Raw genomic sequence first — 19,565 nt, forward strand, 5'->3', positions numbered from 1 at the left:
ATATTTACAAGTACTGTTGTTTTCGTTTTAGCGCAGCTTACGCAAGCCTCCGTCCTTCGTACACCTGATTAACAAAAAGCCCAGAAACCATACGGCATGTATCTGTACAATTAGGAAACCGGGACAGAAAAATCTCGACGAATTAAATTAGTCAAAATAAAAATTACCCAGAAAATGTAGTAAACAATCAGATAAACGTTAATTCGTTGTCGGCCATACCGAAATGACCTTTGTACTCGTGAAACAGCAACATCAGCGCATGTCGGTATTTCCGGTGCAGTTCGCTGATTTCTTGATCACTGGGTGTGGTGATCCGCGGAACGGGAATCGGTGGCCCCACTAAAAATAGGAAAAAAAATTTAAAAACAGTGAATCTTTTGAACCGGTTAATAAGAATTTCTGTAACTTAATCCTACTGCAGAACAACAACAACAACAAAATCATTAAATTGATCATCGTTATCGCCATCCAGCGGGGGTATACCGAATAACTGTACTTTATCGCCTGTGCATAAATTAACATTTAATTTGTTTAATACGCAACAGCTGTGCCTATGATTATTTGTCGCACATACCAACAATATTGACAGGCTGCTGTGCCGGCATAAATCCATACCGCCATCCGCACACACCCTTCCCGTAGAACATCACCGGCACGAAACCCGTCCATTTATGCAGAAATTTCTGTACTTTGCGAATGAGCGATTTCGGCGGATTAGCCACAGCTTGCCGGTACAGATCGTTCTCTCCGAACGCAAATACCGGTACTAAATGGCACCTAACAAAAATTAATAACACAGCAACGAATGAGATTTATTATATATTTACAATATTTATTTTAAATTCATTTTTAATTTAGATTTTAATTATTTTGATTTTAATTTTTTTCTCATTCTTATATAAAATTTAATTTATCTTATTTAGGCTGTGCATTACCCGTTTTCCAGTGCAGCTTTAATAAATCCCTTCCGGTGTTTCAGCACACACTGACTCCCGCCGGGATGCGACTCCAACGCCTCCCCGGCCCCACCCGCCAAAACCACAATCACATTCCCTTTAGTCTCCGTAATGCGGGCCACGTTTTCCTTCGTGGCGGCACACGCGCCCAACAACCGCCACACATCGCGCATCACCGGCCAGTAGAACGCCACTCGGCTCAGCAGATGCCACGCCCTCAATCCCGGGAAGATCCGTGCGAAATCCGCGCCTTCCGTTAAAAAGGCGGCAAAACTCCCCAGGGCGGCAATGCCGTGGGGGTGGTAACCGAAAATGTAATTATTCTGTGCCGGGAGGTCAACCGTACGGATGACCTTTACCGGGAAATATTGTGCAAAGTGGCGGAAGAGGGAAGCGTGGCGCAAACTGGGAGAAACGCGTGACGCGTCGGTGATCGGCTGATTCCAGTCCAGACAATACCAGACGCTGTATAATAACGAGAGCCAATAGTAATCGGTGAAGAAGAAGAGAAAGAAAAGTGCCGTGGTGATTATCCATCCGAATAAGAGAAATGTGGTGACAATGCAGCAGCTGATTTCCGGCCATCTCTCATCAAGTTTCTGGCTGATCGCAATAACCGAATCAATAAGGGTGTCGATGGTTAATCCTGATAGACTACTGAAACGCATGGCGCGTATACCGGTATAACACAACATTCAGTAACATTAACATAACATGACAAGTCATAACATTCAGCAATTATTGCTAAAATTTACCTTTACGTACAGTTACGTTTTAATTAAACACCATTATCAGATTCAATCAGTACATATATTTTTTCTGTTCTGACGAAGCCGTGTATATGTCTATCATGCCTAAATTATCATCAGGTTCGTGTCCGAATAATTCTGAACCGGCAGTCGGTGTGTATAGAACGCACACATGTTGACGTGCGCGTTGATATTAATAGCACGACAAATCGTCCAGTGGGTATTTCAGTATTTGCATAGCAATGTTCCTGCCGTGCAGTATCAGCAATTATCAAGTTGGTGATGGCGTCACCCGTCTTAGGTGCTGTACATTAATAAAGCCGTATAGATTGAGACGTACAATATCAATGTAAACAGAAAATACAACTTCGAGACGTAAAGGTCAAGTTTGCGCGTCTCTAAATAAGCAATCAGGTCACATGTACAATAATCGTACCCGTACAGAAGTCTAACAGCCCGCTATCGTCTTACAGATGGATCTAAAATTTTACATGGCTTGTGCAGCATTTTGACTGTGCCAGTCAGTTTCGTAAAACTTAACAAAATGGTGAAAATCGTACGTAATTTGCAACATCATATAAGAATGTAATTGTGCGAGAAGGACAAGTAAGCACGCCGCATCAGGTATTCGGCAGTTGCTACTTTTAGTTTGTTTATCTTATTGTGCAGTGTACAGATAAGTAGTCGTCCAGATCGAAACACACGGGATACTCTGTTCACTCCATCGCACGGGAAAGAAATTCCGCAAAAAGTAGACAAATGAGCGCCGCAATACCTGCGGCTCAAATGCTACTTAAAACGGAAGCTCCTCTCAGCATGATATCAAGTAGTTACTCCTTAGTACGACACGGCATGACATATTTTTTGGTAATAATAGCAATAACCCAATAACAGCAATAGTGATAATAAACTGAATACTAATAATAACTATGTACAATATAACTCTGGCATTAGTAATGAAATTACTTTTATTTAGTTGAAGGAGACAATTTTCATGCACATGCACACTCTACAGTAACGTGACAATGTACGTATACGGCATTATGGACAACTTATCTCACAGATTAAGCTTGCCTTCCCGCCTTATGTTAAACGGCAGACATTTGACTTGAACATAGGGAGCAGTCCTGATTGGTAAAAAAACGGCACTGCATGGTGAACCAAACTCTAGAGTAAGCTTTCTTGGACGAGAATTGCACACAAACTGCAATGTCCGGCAGATTTCGGCGCTCGCATTACGAGAGCGGTGGCAGAAGTTGCGACTGCCCCATATATTCCATGACGTGGTAGAAATCAGCATACTGAGAGAGATTATCCTGGCATCGTTCGAGCAGCAGCTGCATGTCAACTATCGCACCGATTCGCAAGGTTAACGAGAAGGCACAGCCGACGTCTAGCGTTCTAATCACCGCCAATGCGGGGAATGCCGAGGAGCTGGTTCAGTCGGGAACAGACAAGTCAGAAAGCGCTAATTTCGTCACTGCAGTTTAACAATGTTATGTCCAGTGAGTGGTGACCTTTGACAGAGAACGTGTCACCAGCCGCATCGTCTTCCTGCAATTCGATGAGCCAGTGACCGACTGGGATTTCAGCGATGCGCAAGCCTTTCAACGCGGCAAGGCGTTCGCAGCCACCTACGCCGAGCTCATGGGGCTGCTGTCGCCCGATTCCTTGAGCGGTTTTCTTGCTAAAGTGCCATGCCACGCAAAGCGCCTTGGTGCCCGTAATACGCAGTCTGGGCATCGACACAGGCGCAGAACGCATTGCCCGCATGTGGTCCATTCTGTTTTCTGGGGCGACCGAAGTAAGACTGCTTATATAATATGAATGCATGTCGGCAAAGAATATATTATCTTAACCAACATGTTCGTTCGTGACATGTGGTGCAGGCGCTCGAGCATTCCGACGAGTTTGACGACGGTTTGAAGGAATGTCTGGCCTCGCAGATACCGTTCTCTGCTCGATACCAGGGACGGAACAGCCACACCGCCGAGGTTCGGCAATCGGTTCTCCTGCCAGAAGTGGACGACCCCAGACTGGACAAATGGAAAACCGACCTGGTTGAACTGGTCTCAAATCTATGACGGGAGCTCCAGAAGGGAGTAACCGACCTTCATGCTTTAAGTTGATGGTTAGCCTTCATTCTTGTGCAATAATATAGATGTCATCATGTCAACGATATTTCGCTACAACTTCAATTGCCAAAGAACAGACTGTTTGGCCTTCTCACGGTTGAATTTGCCGGTCCTGGGTGAAAAAGCCAATCGCGCCGACTTGTGTGGATTCGGCAATGCAGTTAGAATGAGTCGGTGGGATGCCCATAACCTATAGCGTCAATTTCGACTTCGCGAAGATGACTGGAAATTACCAGCAAAATCAGGCAATTCTCGTGCCGTGTTCAGTGTTAATCAGTTGCAATCGTTAGATGAAACACATCAGACAGAGATTACAGAGAACGAACTTTAAATATTTGGTGCAATAAATTTTACCAAGGCATCATAAAAGTAATATCCTTTAACTACAAGTTAAACGCTATGTAAAAATTTGGTACACGCTCAGTCTAAAGTCTCAAACTCTTTTAAAACCCGGAAAATATGTCAGCTATCGCATTTTTCAACACTGCAAAAGCAGAGCCACCGACGAGGCCGAATTTTTTGGTGAAGCACAGTCTCCCAAATAAAAACGCGGGTCGGCTGATTACGGTTCTATTCAGTGCTTCGAACTGAAAGCGATACAAAAGCCTCAAAACCAGAAGGTGCGCTGGTCGACTTTTCCATTTTAAGGATTTAAAATAGCAATATATTAGTGCCGATGGTGCCCCACTACCTAAGATACTGACCATGGAACACCACATTGAATGGTGCGAGAGCAGCTTCCGTGAAATCTTCGTGATCGCCGATGATTTCCCAACTCTCCCATCAAACGTCTCCTGGATGGCACCACTATCGCTGACGATGGGTAGATATAGATACAATATGTGGGTAGATACAAGTTGTACTTAGGCTGTTGACCTTTTAGCCATCCTTCACTGTGACATTGTGCTCATAACACCAGTGGATGGCCAGTGGTCAAGAAAGCGATAAGGCTCACTCGCAGTTCACGAATGTCTTGGAGAAACATCGCCGCCCGCCAGTAAAAGGAGACAAACTCTACCCTGGTGATGACGTCAACAACCAACTGTGACGACCATTAACTGTGAATGTCACTTTGTGTGAACCAGTTGTTAGCTACATCGTTAACGGAATTAACGCGCTGGACGTTGAGATCGATAGAGTGCGAAAGAACCAGACCGTAACATACATGACATTTCAAAACCAGAGAAATAGAAGTAATTGTGGTCCTTTTGCCTTAGCAATTGCATACGATCTGCTAAACGGAAATGATCCCGAAATTAAGGAGGTCCATTTTCCGGGAAAACGATAAGGGAATGGGTGATGGCTTCGTTTGAAGCCAAGCGAATCCAGAAGCTCAACCACCGCCCTGGTAAAGCAACAGAACGAGTTCGGCCAAAGGATATCGTCACAATTACAGAAACAGAACCCGAGAATGTCACGTAAAACGGGGAGCTAAACCTTGACAAAACGGTGCTGTGTTTTTCTACGCGGTTTTCCCCCCTGTAATAACCTTAATTAAAACATTTGCAATAGAGGTGTCCGGTTACACCAGTGGTGTGTGCGTTTCTCGTGGGGGTGTAAGGAGATTTCGGTGGTGTACGCTTTAAAATAAAAATTAAAATAATTAGATAGTAGTGTCGGGAGACTTCGGTGGTGGTGAAACATGGTGTAGGGAGACGTTGGTGGTGAAAGGCGGTGTCCGGAGCATTTTCCCTTAAAAATTTTGTAATAAGACTCTGCAATAAACATTTTTTCATATGAAGGTTCCAGAACGCGAGCGCAGCAGGTGTGGCCCAGTATGATAACCTGGCGGATGATGCTGTCACAGCAAAACTAGCTTTTGTGGAATTTGTCCGCGTAGCCGAATTTGTCAACTTTAACGAGCGGAAAAAGTGGGGAATGGAAAAGAAAGCCCCGCACGACCTTCCTAATGCTACCCCTGTCTGATGGTACGCCTGTCTGATGTTACAACTTGGAGGAGCGGAATGCAGGAATTCAGTCAACAGAGGGAATGACTTACCAGGGTAGCGTCACCGGCCCCCCTCTCAGAAAAATCTAATTTTTTGCAGGATTGCGGAGTAATACTAGGGTATGGTTAAAAAAATAGTTTCATCTGCCATGGTCAGTAGGGCGTGGCCAAACAGAATTTAGAAGTTAAAAATTTGCTATGTTATAATCTATGGCCAATGCATTGCTTCGTACTTCAAGCACATCTACGATTTAATACAAACCACTTCATGTGGTATCGTACGAGGCTCATGTACGCTGAGCGTTCTCAGCTTCCTGTTTCTGAAACGGGCTAGTAGATGACAGTGAATTATTTTTAATTTTTGAGATGATCTGTAGGTCCTCGTTTCCTCGGTTTTCGTGCTAGCAGTATTTGATAAAGACTGATAGCGCGAATCGAAATGGAAGTATTTACACCTGCTAATCTAGCTGGTACAAATATTGTTAATTACCACCTACAGGCCCGCTTCAGAAACAAAAACGGTTAACGGAGAATATTGGACACCCATAGACCTCGTACGATAGCGCAGTCAAGTGGTTCGTATTAAATCGTAAATGTGCTTAAAGTACGAAGCAATACATTGGCCATAGGCTATAACATAGCAAATATTTAACTTTTAAATTCTGTTTGGCCACGCCCTACTGGCCATGGCAGATGAAACTATTTTTTTAGGTATACCCTAACGTTACTCTGTCATCCTGCAAAAAAATTAGATTTTTCTGAGAGGGGGGCCGGTGACGCTGCCCTGGTTAGAAGAACAAGCTACGCCTGCACACCAGTACAATATACTTACCAACAGTACTCCAACCTGGTAAGTAATTACGCACGAAGCGATGCAAAAAAATATAGATCATGCTACTGCAAGTTGCAAGTGTGATGATGTCGGTTATTAATTAGCTTCTGTGACTGGTAACAACATGCATCGCTCTGAGGCACGAGTGGAGGCGCGCCGGAGCCAATCATACGTCTTAAACACCAAAGGTCATGCTGAAAACCCAGAAAATTATCCGTACATGCGCGCACTGCAACAGAAAATTCAGACTAACGGATGTCTGTGTTATCCTGCCATGTTTGTAAATAGAACAATACTTACGGATTTCAGTCCGCTAGGCACTGTTCTGAAATCCAGTGGGTAGTCTTTAGGTCCTGTGTCATCCAGTTCATATTCCTAATTATTCGTCCATGCAACAGTCACAAACCGGAACAGAGTGATTTACTATCGACCAAATAGACGAATTCGAGCAACGCTGATCTACGTACAAATAATATAGCTGATAACAGAACTGAAGATGCGATCGAGATTCCCAATTAACGTTGCTTTCAGATTATAGGCACCCTGCGGCTGTGTTCACAACAAGCATCAGCAGTCCATCAATGCGGCGATTCCAGAATATCACAAAAAGTTCGAAAAAATTAAAATGCATATGCATGGCAGTCCCTTAGCGTGTACTGTACCCTTACCCTGCACTTGATGGAAATTTGTACGCTATGAGCGACACGGTGCTGTATAGCCGGATAAACATTCAACCAGTTCACGTTTAAACGCGCACTAGCAGCAAGCCGCGTATGTGAATGGTGAATGGGCTCGTACAAGTGCGTGTGGCTGCACTGTACAAATTTCCTTCAAGTGCAGGGTTAGGGTACAGTACTTTGTAGTTCTTGAATCTTGCGTATTATATGGTGACACAACCCCCAACCTGGTTTGGTTCGACTGACTTCGACACGGTTCGGGCTCAGCCTGGCTGTTACGAGCTCCGCTACAAATCCTCACAGCGCTATAATACGCAGTCAATGTAGTCATGACAACCGTATCATTAAATTTAATAATTACTAGTATTAATAAATGCAGTAGACGCATAGAAGTACAGTACTGCAATGATGTGTTTAAAATTTTAGATACATACAGTATTAAATAGTACTATTTACTAGTACTACGAGTAGTATGCAAATTCTAGAATAAGTACAGCAAGCACGTACACGTTCTAGAGTAAGTACAGCAAGCACGTACACTCAATACAGCAAACATAAGGTGCCAAACTTAAACGGATGCAAAGGTCAAGTTTGCGCTTGCATAAATAAACAACAACAGGACTCACAAGTCACAGTCTAATAATCCCCCACACATGGATAACGTACTCTCTATAGCGCTTTACTTTTCTTACGAAATACCTCGACTGTGAAACGTCAGTATTGTAAATGAACGTGGTTTGTGAAGAAAATAATATTTTAACAACAAGGAGGTTCGCCGTATCGGAAGTTAATTTGGGAAGTTTTATGCATTAGTGGTCCAGAAGTTCCGCAGAAGTTTCACAAGAGAAATTCCGCAAAAAGTATGCAAAGGAGCGTCGCAGTAGCGGCAGCTCAAATGCTACTTGATACGGAAGCTCGCCTTGGCACAAGTGCACAACTATAAAACAGACTGACGTTATCTAAAACGTTATTAACATTCACTTTAATGCTTCGTTGTACCTCTTATTCAAACCGCTGTAATGAAGAACAAACCAAAAGCGTAAGAATTGCCACTGCTGACGAAACAAATGGCAGACAAAAGAAATCGGCATTATTTTATTGCTGTACTGATTGTACTCTAATAGACGGTAATTGGCGCCGCAATCCGAGGAATAAATAGATGACCAGCGTACTCATAAACCTACAGCCACACACGGGCTCACAAAATCCGCGTATGAATATAATTATGTGCAAATTTCGAAGGAGATATAGCTATGAGGTACAAAATCCTAGTATGCTGTAAGAATAAACAGTAGCGCTGTTCCTTATACATTACTGTGTGAACACATACATCTGTACAAGTAGTAAGTACTAGCCAACCAGGCGCTATCATGAAACAATGCATTGCTAGGGTATTCATCCTAACCCACATTCCCATTAGGGATATAAATGTAGAAAGTTCTGCTGTTTTGTAGAAATATACGGCTATTTTGTGGACGGGGTACCATGATATAATTACAGTATAGTAAATCCATATCTGCACGTTGCAATCCTTTTGCAAATGGTGTGCGGACAGCAGACATACATATTTAAGAGTATATTATTATTCCCTGGCACCGCAATATGCCTGAGGATAATTAAAGAATACTTCCGGAATCCAAACAATGTTTTTCGAGCAGTAACAGAAAAGATTTACTTCGATTTGGCACAATTTTGCAAAACGCCAGTGTTTGCAAATTGAAAGTGATTACTATAAGAGGAAGGGACGTCCGTATTATTTATAAATACCCTCCAAATTTCCTATCGCGTGACAGATGTCTTGCCTTTGGACTTACAATTACGGAATATGAGCGAAGCTTCAAGAAAACGTTAAAGTTTCCTAAAAGATAGCAACGGTCCTTGAAACAGCTGATACAAGAAATTGACCACCAGAATCCCTACAATGAAAATGCTGAATTATGTGAGTCGAAAACGAATATGACCAAATGTATACGTAACACTGCATTTATGTAACGGGAGCGCTCAGTATTGAACTAATTGCATAACATTCCAGCAGCCTTCAATCATAGTGCTTGGGTGAACAAAATAAGCCGGATACGACAACATATTTTGCAGACTACCCATCAACAGACGAAACTCTGGAGCAGCAAATTTATGAACCATAATCAGCACACAGATAGCATGACCTTTTACATATAGTGTATTTATCTTTACATGTTTACATATTTACCTTTTACATATTTACATGACTACATATTTATCTTTCATTAGTGCCGGAGCTAGTGCCGGAGCTTCAGTTACAGTTTCGCCCTAGTTAATGCTATTTAACGCTGCAGGCGTTAAATACCGTTAACGCAGGGCAAGTTATCTTCCCTGGCAACGTTGCGTCATTCCGTGATGACGCTGACTAATCAATGTGAACATATTCAGCCACCACATTGGCGGCCACCACACAACCAAAAATTCCCAGCAGTTTTTGTCGACGAAATAACCGGCAAAGGTTACGAAAACCGGGCACTGCTCAATATCACTGTCCACGAAAATCTGGCGCATAAATTGACCTAAGGAAAGACACCGCCGATAACCAGTGCGCAATCGCTATAGCCCTCAAATTCCACGACTACACTGCTACCCCAGCCAGGCCCTACCCAGTAAGTCGAAATCGGTTGAAACCAGGAAGTTTCGTACACTTACAAGACATACGTTAGTCCCTGAAGTCCCTTCCACCCGACGAGCGAGAATATGCATTCGATGCGGTGTATGTCGATTTCGACAATAACGGAGCGGTGGCTTTTCTTCAAATCACGGCTGCAGGCAGGAACAGTCCTTGTGATGCGGAGCATCTGAAAACTTTTATTGTCCGCAACGAACTGCTGTGTGTAAACCAACAAGCAATTATATTTATGGACAGCAGCACATGTGTACCATTTCCGAATTTTTTGTGAGTCTTTAGACAGCGTTTTACAGGCATTTGCAAGCCACGTCCTAGACCAAACCGTCCAAGAGTAAGAAGAATTAATTGCTCTTCTGTTAAAACACCAGGTTGGCTGACGTGCCGACCTTGGCAAATCACATTATCAGCCAGGAAAAGTGAGCGGAATATCAGCGCAAAAGAATAAAAAATCCCCTGCCCTGATAATCAGAAGCCACATTTGCTGAACAGACAAATGAAAAATTAACTGATCGAAAAACATTATATTCGCATTTCACGTTTCAACGTTTCGACTTCGAAAAACTGAAAGCAGGTATTAAAACAATGGAGGAAATGGAAGAGTAACAGCACTATGGTACTCAAGGTATCGCAGCCAACAACGAAGACTCAATGCAACAGACAATGCGTATCATGCAAATGGTAGTATCGTAATAACTTCGCGCAACTTCGTTCGTTGTATAATAATACAACGAAGGAATTTACGAAGTTATTACGACAAGGCAGCGGCTATATAAGTATAACATAAAACTACGGTTGTACATGAATTGTGCACTACAAAAGAATAAAGCTAACGCTGTGTACACACCTAACGACTCAATCGTTTTTGGGGGTAATTTTCCTAAACGACTTCGAAATAAAAATTCAGTGAGAGTAAAGTTTCTGACGATTTCAGGCTAGCGCGAAATGCTAAAATGTTCACTGGTATTTTTTCCTTGAAGTGTTTAACGGATGAAAATCCGAACAAAAGCAGATTTCGGCTATCGATTTCCGGGATTTCTGTGGTTCACCTGGCAGCGACTAAAGGGCCTGTTGGATGGCTTGGAATCTGGAGACGTTGCGCCGTCTAAATGGGTGCTCAGTCTGTGGCATACTTTGATTGGCGAATTCAGTCCTGATCCGTCGGAATGGCCGGATTTCCGTCTCTGGAAGCTGGGACGGTCGGTATCTGATGGACGTATGCGAACTGATTGACCTAAGTATAACCAACATTCCGGAAGCTGACGAAACCCATGAGGATTACCACCTACCATTGTGGAAGGACGACGACGCACTAAACCGTGCCGCCCAAAAGCGTAAAATGAAACAGGTGGAGAAAGTGGGAGGCTGTTCGTGTGGGTATGGTTACCGCATCCCCAGCGGTGAAAGTGCACCCTGTCACCATCTACAAATTCGTGACTAGTATATTAGTATCGAAGGGCAGGGATTTGACGAAAGAATGCTGGTGATACCGCTCACCTATAAAACACACAGATGTGCTCGGATGATGACCGATCATGCAGGAAGAAAATGCCGCCCATTTACGACTTAGCCAGTGGGTTTTTGAATGTTTGCTTGAAATGGACCCAAACATGTCGCCGGCGTCACCACCCCCTGCGTTACTCCTCACGGTCGCTGCTGATGAATACGGTCGGTTGGAATGTTTCCAACTGCCCGACAGCTTGGAGGAAATCATGGCCGCCCTCCCTGAGAGGAGCGATCAGTTTCGCACGGATTACTAAAAAGTTCTCGATGGGTCTTACTTGTCAGTGGTTGTCACTTGCGAAGAAACAACTTTACTGGAGCATGTTCACGCTCTGTTTCTTCTGCTCTAAAACTGAACTGTACACAACTTAAGTTGCCGTACTTTCAGTAATTATTAATTGTATCGACAGCAAGAACCTTTCAGTTTTTCTACTGCCTTTAACTACGAGTAAGAGTTTCCTGCCTGCATCCAGTATCGATGTCGTATCTGACACAAACTGCACTCGGAAATTGTCATGGACGGCGGTGGCGTTTAGAACTATGGGCAATGCTGCAGGGTGGTATGATGTGTATCCGCTTAGATCCTCATCTGAATCCAAAGATGATGAAGGGCAGCACGATCCCGGAACATTCGGGTACCGAATTGAACAAACCACAAGTGCCTTTGCGGGCGACTGGACGCGAACTTCTGCGCACAACCAGCCACTAAAGCGCAGTTAGGCTTTAGTACATTCGCACTTGCGATAGGTTTCTTAGACACCCCGAAACCCCCGTTTACTACAGGCACCACTTTTCCGCCACTTGTTAATTAAAATTAAAGACACCCTTATCTTTGTAACTGATTTCTTTTGTGCACCCGGTACTTTATAAGCCTCCATTTGGAGCTTTAGCATACGGTACAGTTGTAGTATCAGAACCGATACACGGCAACTATGATCGCTATCGCTGCATATACTGTTGCAGCTGGCCATGTTATACGGAGGCGAGGTCACCTACTTCGACCTTATGTTTCATGTTGTGCAACTTCAGAATGCTGGATCGAATCATTACGGCCCGCTAATTTGTGCTTTCCTGGCCGAAATCATCGCTGGCGTGGCCCCAGAAGGTACTGCTACTGAAAAAGGCGAAGCGCACCGGAAATGGTTAGCAGAGGCGCTGGATAAAGAAGAGGTCACCCGGTGTCCGAAAAGAACCGGCAGATAACCGGCAAACAAAATTACGATTGTGGAACAAAACATTAAAATTACTGTCGACGATGCCATCTTCATTAGATCTAAGTTTGCAAATTAGCCTCACTTTCCGATAGCCTGATTGTGTCTGTATGCGAGTGCAACATTAAAAAAGGGTACCTATAGAAATAGTAAAATGCATACATACAAAGGACGTTAACAGGGTGTTTCCTTTCTAGTAGAAAATGATGTCTATAAAACACGGGTTGCGACCACGAAAAGGGTGCTTACATATAATTTACTTACAGATTTCGGTCGGTTAGGCATAATTCTGGAGTCCAGTGGGTAGTCTTCAGATCCTTTATTCTCCTGTTCTTATTTCCAGTAGTTCATTTAATACGGTTCAAACAGCAGTCGTAACACCAAGAATGTCATTATACGGACGAACGACCAGTACAGTCAACACTTACTGTACGCAAGGGATGCGGCGAGGTTCCCGCGGCCGGGGCGCATGTAATAGGCTATGAATTTAAGGCAGTCAATATTAGGTCCATCAATCCAGCGATTCCAGAATATCCCAAAAACGCCTGACGCAAGCCCCTGCAAACGCTGTTGTTGTTGTTGCATAAACATACAGCGTTGTCCTTTCCTTTAGTCCTGCAGACGCTGCTGTACAGAGTACGCATTTAAGCAGTACGTTGTCCATGTAACCATGACAACCGTATGGTTTTATTGTATTCATGTAACACAATGTCATTAAACATACGAGTATGTCATTAAACATCCTGTAACACAATGTCATTAAATAAACTCGTACCACATTTAGCTGCGACTTTAATAAGTAGTACATTCATGTACTGTACTCAATAAATACGATAAGTACAGCTGTACAAGTACAAGTACAATATTGTACGTGTTGGCCCATTTTTTTGCGGAACTGTTTTCTTAAAGTTTGTAAAGTTTAAGTTTTGTTTTTTTAAGTAGGTATTATTGTAGTGTGGGTAGTGCATTAACACAGTACATTAAAGCAATTAACTTTGTAAACTAACTACGTGAAGAAACTTAACTCTGTGTATGGCGGAAGTTGTGCGTTCCGTATGGCGTCGTATGCATATAATATTATGGCAATATACATAATGAGACAATACTATTGTTATATTATTGTCACAAGTTTTCGTCGCTGTTAAGTACTCGTAAAAAAGTTTCTCTTTTTGTCTACTTTGGCACGTTACTTATTATTTTGTCACGGTGACAGAAGGTTTAGCTACTTCATCAAAAGAATGCGGTTATTTATGCAACATTTTAATTCCTATCTTACAAATAAGTACAGTGCCACGGCATACCGCAACAAAATGCTACCAAAATTTAGGATACCAAACAAATTGCTAATGAACAGACAGAGCCAATCGGAGCTTCTTTAAAGTAATAAACATTGTTTCCGCGAAGGCTTCCAATCACACTTAACCATGTCGACTGATTATTACGGCGACGTAGCGAATAAGTAACATTTCAACCAACTAAACAACCGGTAATTAAAACTGTAACAAAATAATAACAGCAGAATTATCCCACCAACTCCACATTTCTAAAGGTCAACAGGGTCGTAAACCGTATAGAAGCAGTTCAAGCAGAGAAACCAGACAAGCAGCAGGGATAAGCACACATGTACAGTAAAAATATACGAGAAAGACGACGACACACCGAACAAATAACAAAATACACATATTTTGTGGAAAAATACTTGAATCCAGTTTTGCATAACTTCATGGCGCGCACACACACCGTCCGCAGCATTCGTACAATTTTACCACAGATATCAGATTCCCGTTTCCTCACTTTACAGCTTTTTTGAATATAAATGTATTTGGCCCACGTGCAGACTCCACTTTTCAGTGTTTTCTAACAAGTATCTCATAGACTGTGTCGGTAGAGGACACCAGCGCACACGCTTAAGAGGCCGATAAGGAGGGCGGTGAAGCGGGTGGGTGTGAAGCGGGCTGAGCCGTTGCAGTAGTTACTGTCGCAACTGCAGCTCTGTTGTAGACCGTTCCATACGCATCCGTCACTGGTGGCTCCGTACGAGGGTCCCTGCATCTGCATTCCACTACCGCAGCCTCGTGTGATGATAGCTACAAGAAAACTTGAAATTATTCCTTTGCAAAATGTTTAATAAACCTAATTCGCCGCACCAGTAATGCTAACTGCAACGAAACCAGGTTAGTTATATAATATATCCATTAAAATTAAATTTTGGTTTACATCGTATCATTTTCAGTTAGGCGTTGACTTTAATATTCAGGGAACTAAATCAACGTGAGTGCAAATAAATTTATTGTCGCCACTTTTCGATGGACGTCTTTCATATGCAGCCGGTATATGAACATTGGTTTCCCGCCAAAACGTCTTTGTCGTGAAACCAGGGTTAATGATACGAGTATTAATTGATTACTGAGTCACTGATGCTTACCATAAAATAAAGCTTACGGTTCGTTTTCGAGTTTCTTCTAAGCCCATATAAATTTCATCCGAAAACCTCGTACGAAACTAGGCATGCATATGGTTAATTGTCAAGCTGTTGCATTGACAGAAGTTTTTAAAATTAGCTGCATCTTGGGTCAATTTAACCAGATTAAATAAAACTGAAATTATCTGCAGATTTATAACGTTTTATAGCGTAGTTTGCCAATTGGCACTTAATTTGATAATATTATTGTAACATTGTTTGAAGTGCCGATTAAAATTACACACTCATTAGAGCGGTGGCACTACAGATTACAGCACTACTTGACAGTGGGGAGAAAAACGCCAACCTCATGTCCACTGCACACATCCTGACAAGCTAATTGTTGGTTGTTTGTATTGACATTATAGACTTTACTGATTAGTTTTCCCTGACATCAGCACTGCTGGACTCAGCACGATTTGCCGCACTTGTCCCCATACAGGTATTCACAGATGTCGATTCAGACGGTTTGACAACGCCACTTCAACGGCAAAAGCATCTCAACATCGGCGGATTATCCACCTGCATAATAATTTCCCTCACATGCAAATTCTTCTCGTCGAACAATTTTTCAACAACATATCACGCGTTTAACTCCCCCTGTTTATCGATGCATATTTGGATACGCTGTGCAGTGCGCAAGTTAAAGTCGCAGGCTGTACGAGTACGGCGATTATGATTCGTCCATACAAAAAACCGGTTTAGCCGGGTTGTGGAAATTGGTAAGACGCTTAAGCCGGGAGAAAACCGGTTCTCTGCCGCGAACGGTATATTTCCCACGTGCTTCGACTGGCGAGAAGCGCAGCAACACTAATTTGTCGGAATATGGTCAGTGTACTTACATGTTCGGCTGGGTTCTTTGTAGCGGTCATCGCGCGGGGAAAATAGACCGCAATTATACCGGCTTATTACACCGTCGAAAGATGGTATCGCGTGTCAAAATATCCTGACGATAGGCGAAATTATCGAAGGTTTAATTAAGCTTTCACGGCAGCTGCCGAATGATTTATGGTGATTAGTTTTTACGGAATTATCTTTAAAGGACGGAAATCACTGCGACCGTTAAAAAAACCTATCCATAAAGCGGGTTGCTACTTACACGGTTTAACCTATTTTCGGTAAATCAAATAAATATTTTCAAAATTAATAGAGCCCAACTTAAACGCTCGCAATAAAAAGTGAATCAATAAGGTAGTATACTGTCTCCATTTTAAAGGAGAGTAAAGTACTTTTTCTACTCTAGCAAAGTGCTTTTTTCTAGTAAAGTACGTTTTGTTAGATCTGTTTCTAACAAATAATCTTGGCTTTACATAAATCAGTAATCGCACGTTTTGCAAGAAAATAGTACGAGTATATAAAAAATAAACTAAAAACATAAACACATGCCAAAAAAGCATATGAAGTGGAGGTACCAAACAATATCACCGGTTGCGCATGAGTGCTACATTAAAACTGCAACCGTTATGCAAAGCCGGCATTATATAACGTTGAAAGAATTCAATTTATTGCATGTTTGTTATTAAATTTTAGCTACATACCGGGACCACCGGCCGGATTAACCCTGGTCAGCTTAAAGCAGCGGTTCATGTCGCCATAACCGAATTGCTGCTGCGGGAATTGGCCCCCTTGTCCGAATTGTCCGGCCTGGCCGCCCTGACCGAATTGTCCTCCTTGCTGTCCGAACTGACCAAAACCACCGCTGCCGTATGTTGAGCAATCTTGATAACTCATACTCCCGGTCTGGTAGCCATCCGCACAGCTCGGATTCTGCTGTGAATCGCACACGTAGCATTTGCGTGACAGAACTGCAAAAATACGACACCGTCCATTTTATGGCCAATAAAAAAAATTCAACATGCGAATACGAATAATATTCTCCATAGATGATTGTATTTCAATAACAACAAGTCTAAAATTAAGAACATATGTGAATAGAAAAATCAAGTACGGGATGTATCGCGTGTACGTTTTCGTATTATTATAATAGGACATTAACCGGCGCTTCAAAAATAAAGTTTGGGATTTTGAAGAGCGTCCTCTCATTTGGCATACATTTGGTTTATTATTGATCTACCAGCGACGTTAATGACCCAGATACATCACCGGTGAATCTCTTGATAACAAATCGATAATCAATAACAGATCCCCTCGAAAAGGTTAACGAACTGTTTCGCCATAATAAGCAGTGCGGACATTCGTTATATCCGCATATTTATGTGAATAAGCATTCTCCAATTTTCCAGCATTGTTGCAATAAAGCGATAAAGTTTTTGCTGTATGTGTGTTATGAAAAGGAAAAGAATTTTTCGCAGCCAGACTAGTAGAGCAAGAAGCGCTTCTCAACGTTTCATTGAACCTTATAACAGTAACGAATACAGCGACGAGTCGATGACAAGCCGGTTTTTAACAACTGTCGCCGTTCGAGCGCTTATTATGCTAACCTTGATTGTGTTTTCGTCTGCTCAAAACGGAAAACCTAGTTTAAAAAGTTTTGTTATATGAGATTCAATCTCTGCTCAATCCTAACGAAATTTTTTCGAAAGAAAAAATATATAAATTTGAAAAGTTTTTGGAAAAACACTAACTGTTTTCTGAATTATTTAGTTTTTAAATAATATATTTTGAATGATTTGGATGTAACAATTTTTTGTTTTTACCTGAAGGAACAGCGGCAAAAAGAACAGCGAGGCACAAATATCCAAATCGCTCCATATTCCGTTTAATATATAAAATAAATTCGTGGGAAAAACGGTATCACCGGGCACGTTAAATAGGATCAATATGCTCCCCGAAAATCCCGTCGATCAATAATCAGGGAAAGGCGATTCCGGCGTCCGGTTAGTGATTAGAATCCGCTCGATAGATGCGCCTAGACAGGTAGCATACGCCGGTACAACAACGGTACAGTGAACTTGATGTTTACGTCGATTCTCGCTAATCGTCACAGGTAGATGAGAAACGTGCTATAACCAGCGGTAGATCATCGAGTAAAAGTCTAGCAGTGAATTTAATGGTTAGCAGGGAGGGAGAGCAGAAATGTAAGTGTCCGTCAAAGTTTCAAAAGAAGGAACAACATCGGCTTTATAGCGCTACATGGCCGTTGGGGCATCTGTGTGCCGTTGTACAGTAGAGCGACACGCGGTGATCAAAACCGGTTTCACACTGCTCATTGGCTGCGCCCTGGACAGTGTCGGCTGTGTATGCACCTTGCCGATGACTCATTGCGGCTATGTACTGTGTGCTTTTAGAGCAGAGGAGTGTCGGTGTGGATGCTGGATGCTTGAGTCACCGGTTTCATTTGCGCATACCGACCTATTTTTCTTCGATCAATAAATTTACTATTGAAAGTAAAAATAACGTTTGCAATGCAGTCTTTAACTTTGCTTAAAAAAATTTTGAAATGCACAACTTTTTCTTTCTTTCAAATAAATTTTAAGTTGCTGACAAAGTGTTCGAAAGTTGCAGTTTATCATATTACTGGACTTCGCAGTTATATTTAGCGTAATTTTTATTTTTTTAAAATTATCTATTCCCTATAAAAACTGTATAATTTAGCCCGAACTATGCAATTATTTTTTATTTTCTAACACCTTTTTACAAATGTTTCTACTCTAATACAATTATTTTTATTTTATATACCTGTTTATTTTCGTTTTTATTAATATTTTTATTATCTTACGCTAATAATTGGAAGTTCGTTACAAATGCAACACAAAAGAATTACGCATTCACAAAAATTCATTTTTCAGCATTTTTGGTTTAATGTAAACTTTTCGTCTTTATTAAAAAATTAGCTCGGGGCGCAGTTGCTGTACTTTCTGTTTAACTTATCTATGCAGATACTCTCTAAAATTTACAGTTTCCTTTCTCATTCTTTTACGCTTTGTGAACATACCTTCAAGGATGACGCAGCAAAATCGGCCTTCAACGATCCCAGCACGATGTGTCAGCGCTCATTAAAAGCGTACCGTATTGTCAGCTTACAGTTGTTAACACGATGCGCGAAAAACACATTCATGCACACACTTTTCCGTTTGACAGAGCAAATGATTGCCGGCAAAGAGCTCACGTTGAAAAATCACAGAGGTGTGGATGCGAAACAAACATCAGAAAGCCATTAAATATCCTCGAAATCCAGCGCAACACGATGACAAACTATTTTCCTAACCATTATATTATAGTACACGAAAGAAAAATTCCACCGGCAATTATGTTGTTCCGCTTTGCGAGCGGCTCGGGTGTTAAAACATCCGCTAAATATGTGCCGGTATTTACCTGGACTTTAATCTGGCATACAGTGTTGATTTTCCTGTTAAAAATCTGATTCACGGTAATGTCTTTTGTGCAGTGACCTGTGGCGAAAATATGGGCGTTGACAATGAGAAAAATTTATGGCACGCTTGGTTCCTCACATGCATATTGTCCAGGAAGCCCCTGTGTGCT

General features: G+C 42.1%; 2 protein-coding genes across 3 annotated transcripts; both read right to left on the bottom strand.

Annotated features, from left to right (window-relative positions):
- Nucleotides 1-5: 5 nt before the first annotated feature.
- On the bottom strand, nt 6-1,790 carry LOC129601161 (2-acylglycerol O-acyltransferase 1-like). The gene is made up of 3 exons (XM_055499895.1): nt 936-1,790; nt 575-777; nt 6-339 (listed from the first exon to the last, which is right to left on the bottom strand). Exons 1-3 carry the CDS (start codon nt 1,649-1,651, stop codon nt 188-190), a joined length of 1,071 nt encoding a protein of 356 aa, XP_055355870.1. The 5' UTR covers nt 1,652-1,790; the 3' UTR covers nt 6-187.
- A 12,232-nt stretch (nt 1,791-14,022) lies between these two features.
- LOC129601156 (uncharacterized) lies at nt 14,023-19,339 on the bottom strand. Of its 2 annotated transcripts, XM_055499890.1 has the most exons (4): nt 19,018-19,339; nt 17,780-17,991; nt 16,661-16,927; nt 14,023-14,748 (listed from the first exon to the last, which is right to left on the bottom strand). In XM_055499890.1, exons 2-4 carry the CDS (start codon nt 17,832-17,834, stop codon nt 14,531-14,533), a joined length of 540 nt encoding a protein of 179 aa, XP_055355865.1. In that variant the 5' UTR covers nt 17,835-17,991; nt 19,018-19,339; the 3' UTR covers nt 14,023-14,530. The 2 variants fall into 2 exon arrangements, with proteins under 2 accessions (XP_055355865.1, XP_055355864.1); XM_055499889.1 differs by lacking the exon at nt 19,018-19,339 and having other exon boundaries at nt 17,780-18,190.
- Between the last annotated feature and the right edge of the window lie 226 nt (nt 19,340-19,565).

The sequence above is a fragment of the Paramacrobiotus metropolitanus genome, unplaced genomic scaffold (genome assembly GCF_019649055.1).
Source record: "Paramacrobiotus metropolitanus isolate TYO unplaced genomic scaffold, Prichtersi_v1.0 Parri_scaffold0000216, whole genome shotgun sequence".
Lineage (NCBI taxonomy): Eukaryota > Metazoa > Tardigrada > Eutardigrada > Parachela > Macrobiotidae > Paramacrobiotus > Paramacrobiotus metropolitanus.

What these genes read in the sequence shown, in the direction of transcription:
- LOC129601161 (XM_055499895.1), bottom strand. Translation starts at nt 1,651, where the DNA reads ATGTTGTGTTATACCGGTATACGCGCCATGCGTTTCAGTAGTCTATCA. An exon ending in AAAGCTGCACTGGAAAACGG is followed by an intron (nt 778 to 935) that starts GTAATGCACAGC and finishes AATTTTTGTTAG; the next exon opens with GTGCCATTTAGTACCGGTAT. An exon ending in GCAGCCTGTCAATATTGTTG is followed by an intron (nt 340 to 574) that starts GTATGTGCGACA and finishes TCCTATTTTTAG; the next exon opens with TGGGGCCACCGATTCCCGTT.
- LOC129601156 (XM_055499890.1), bottom strand. Translation starts at nt 17,834, where the DNA reads ATGGAGCGATTTGGATATTTGTGCCTCGCTGTTCTTTTTGCCGCTGTT. An exon ending in TTTTGCCGCTGTTCCTTCAG is followed by an intron (nt 16,928 to 17,779) that starts GTAAAAACAAAA and finishes GTATTTTTGCAG; the next exon opens with TTCTGTCACGCAAATGCTAC. An exon ending in TAATCCGGCCGGTGGTCCCG is followed by an intron (nt 14,749 to 16,660) that starts GTATGTAGCTAA and finishes GTTTTCTTGTAG; the next exon opens with CTATCATCACACGAGGCTGC.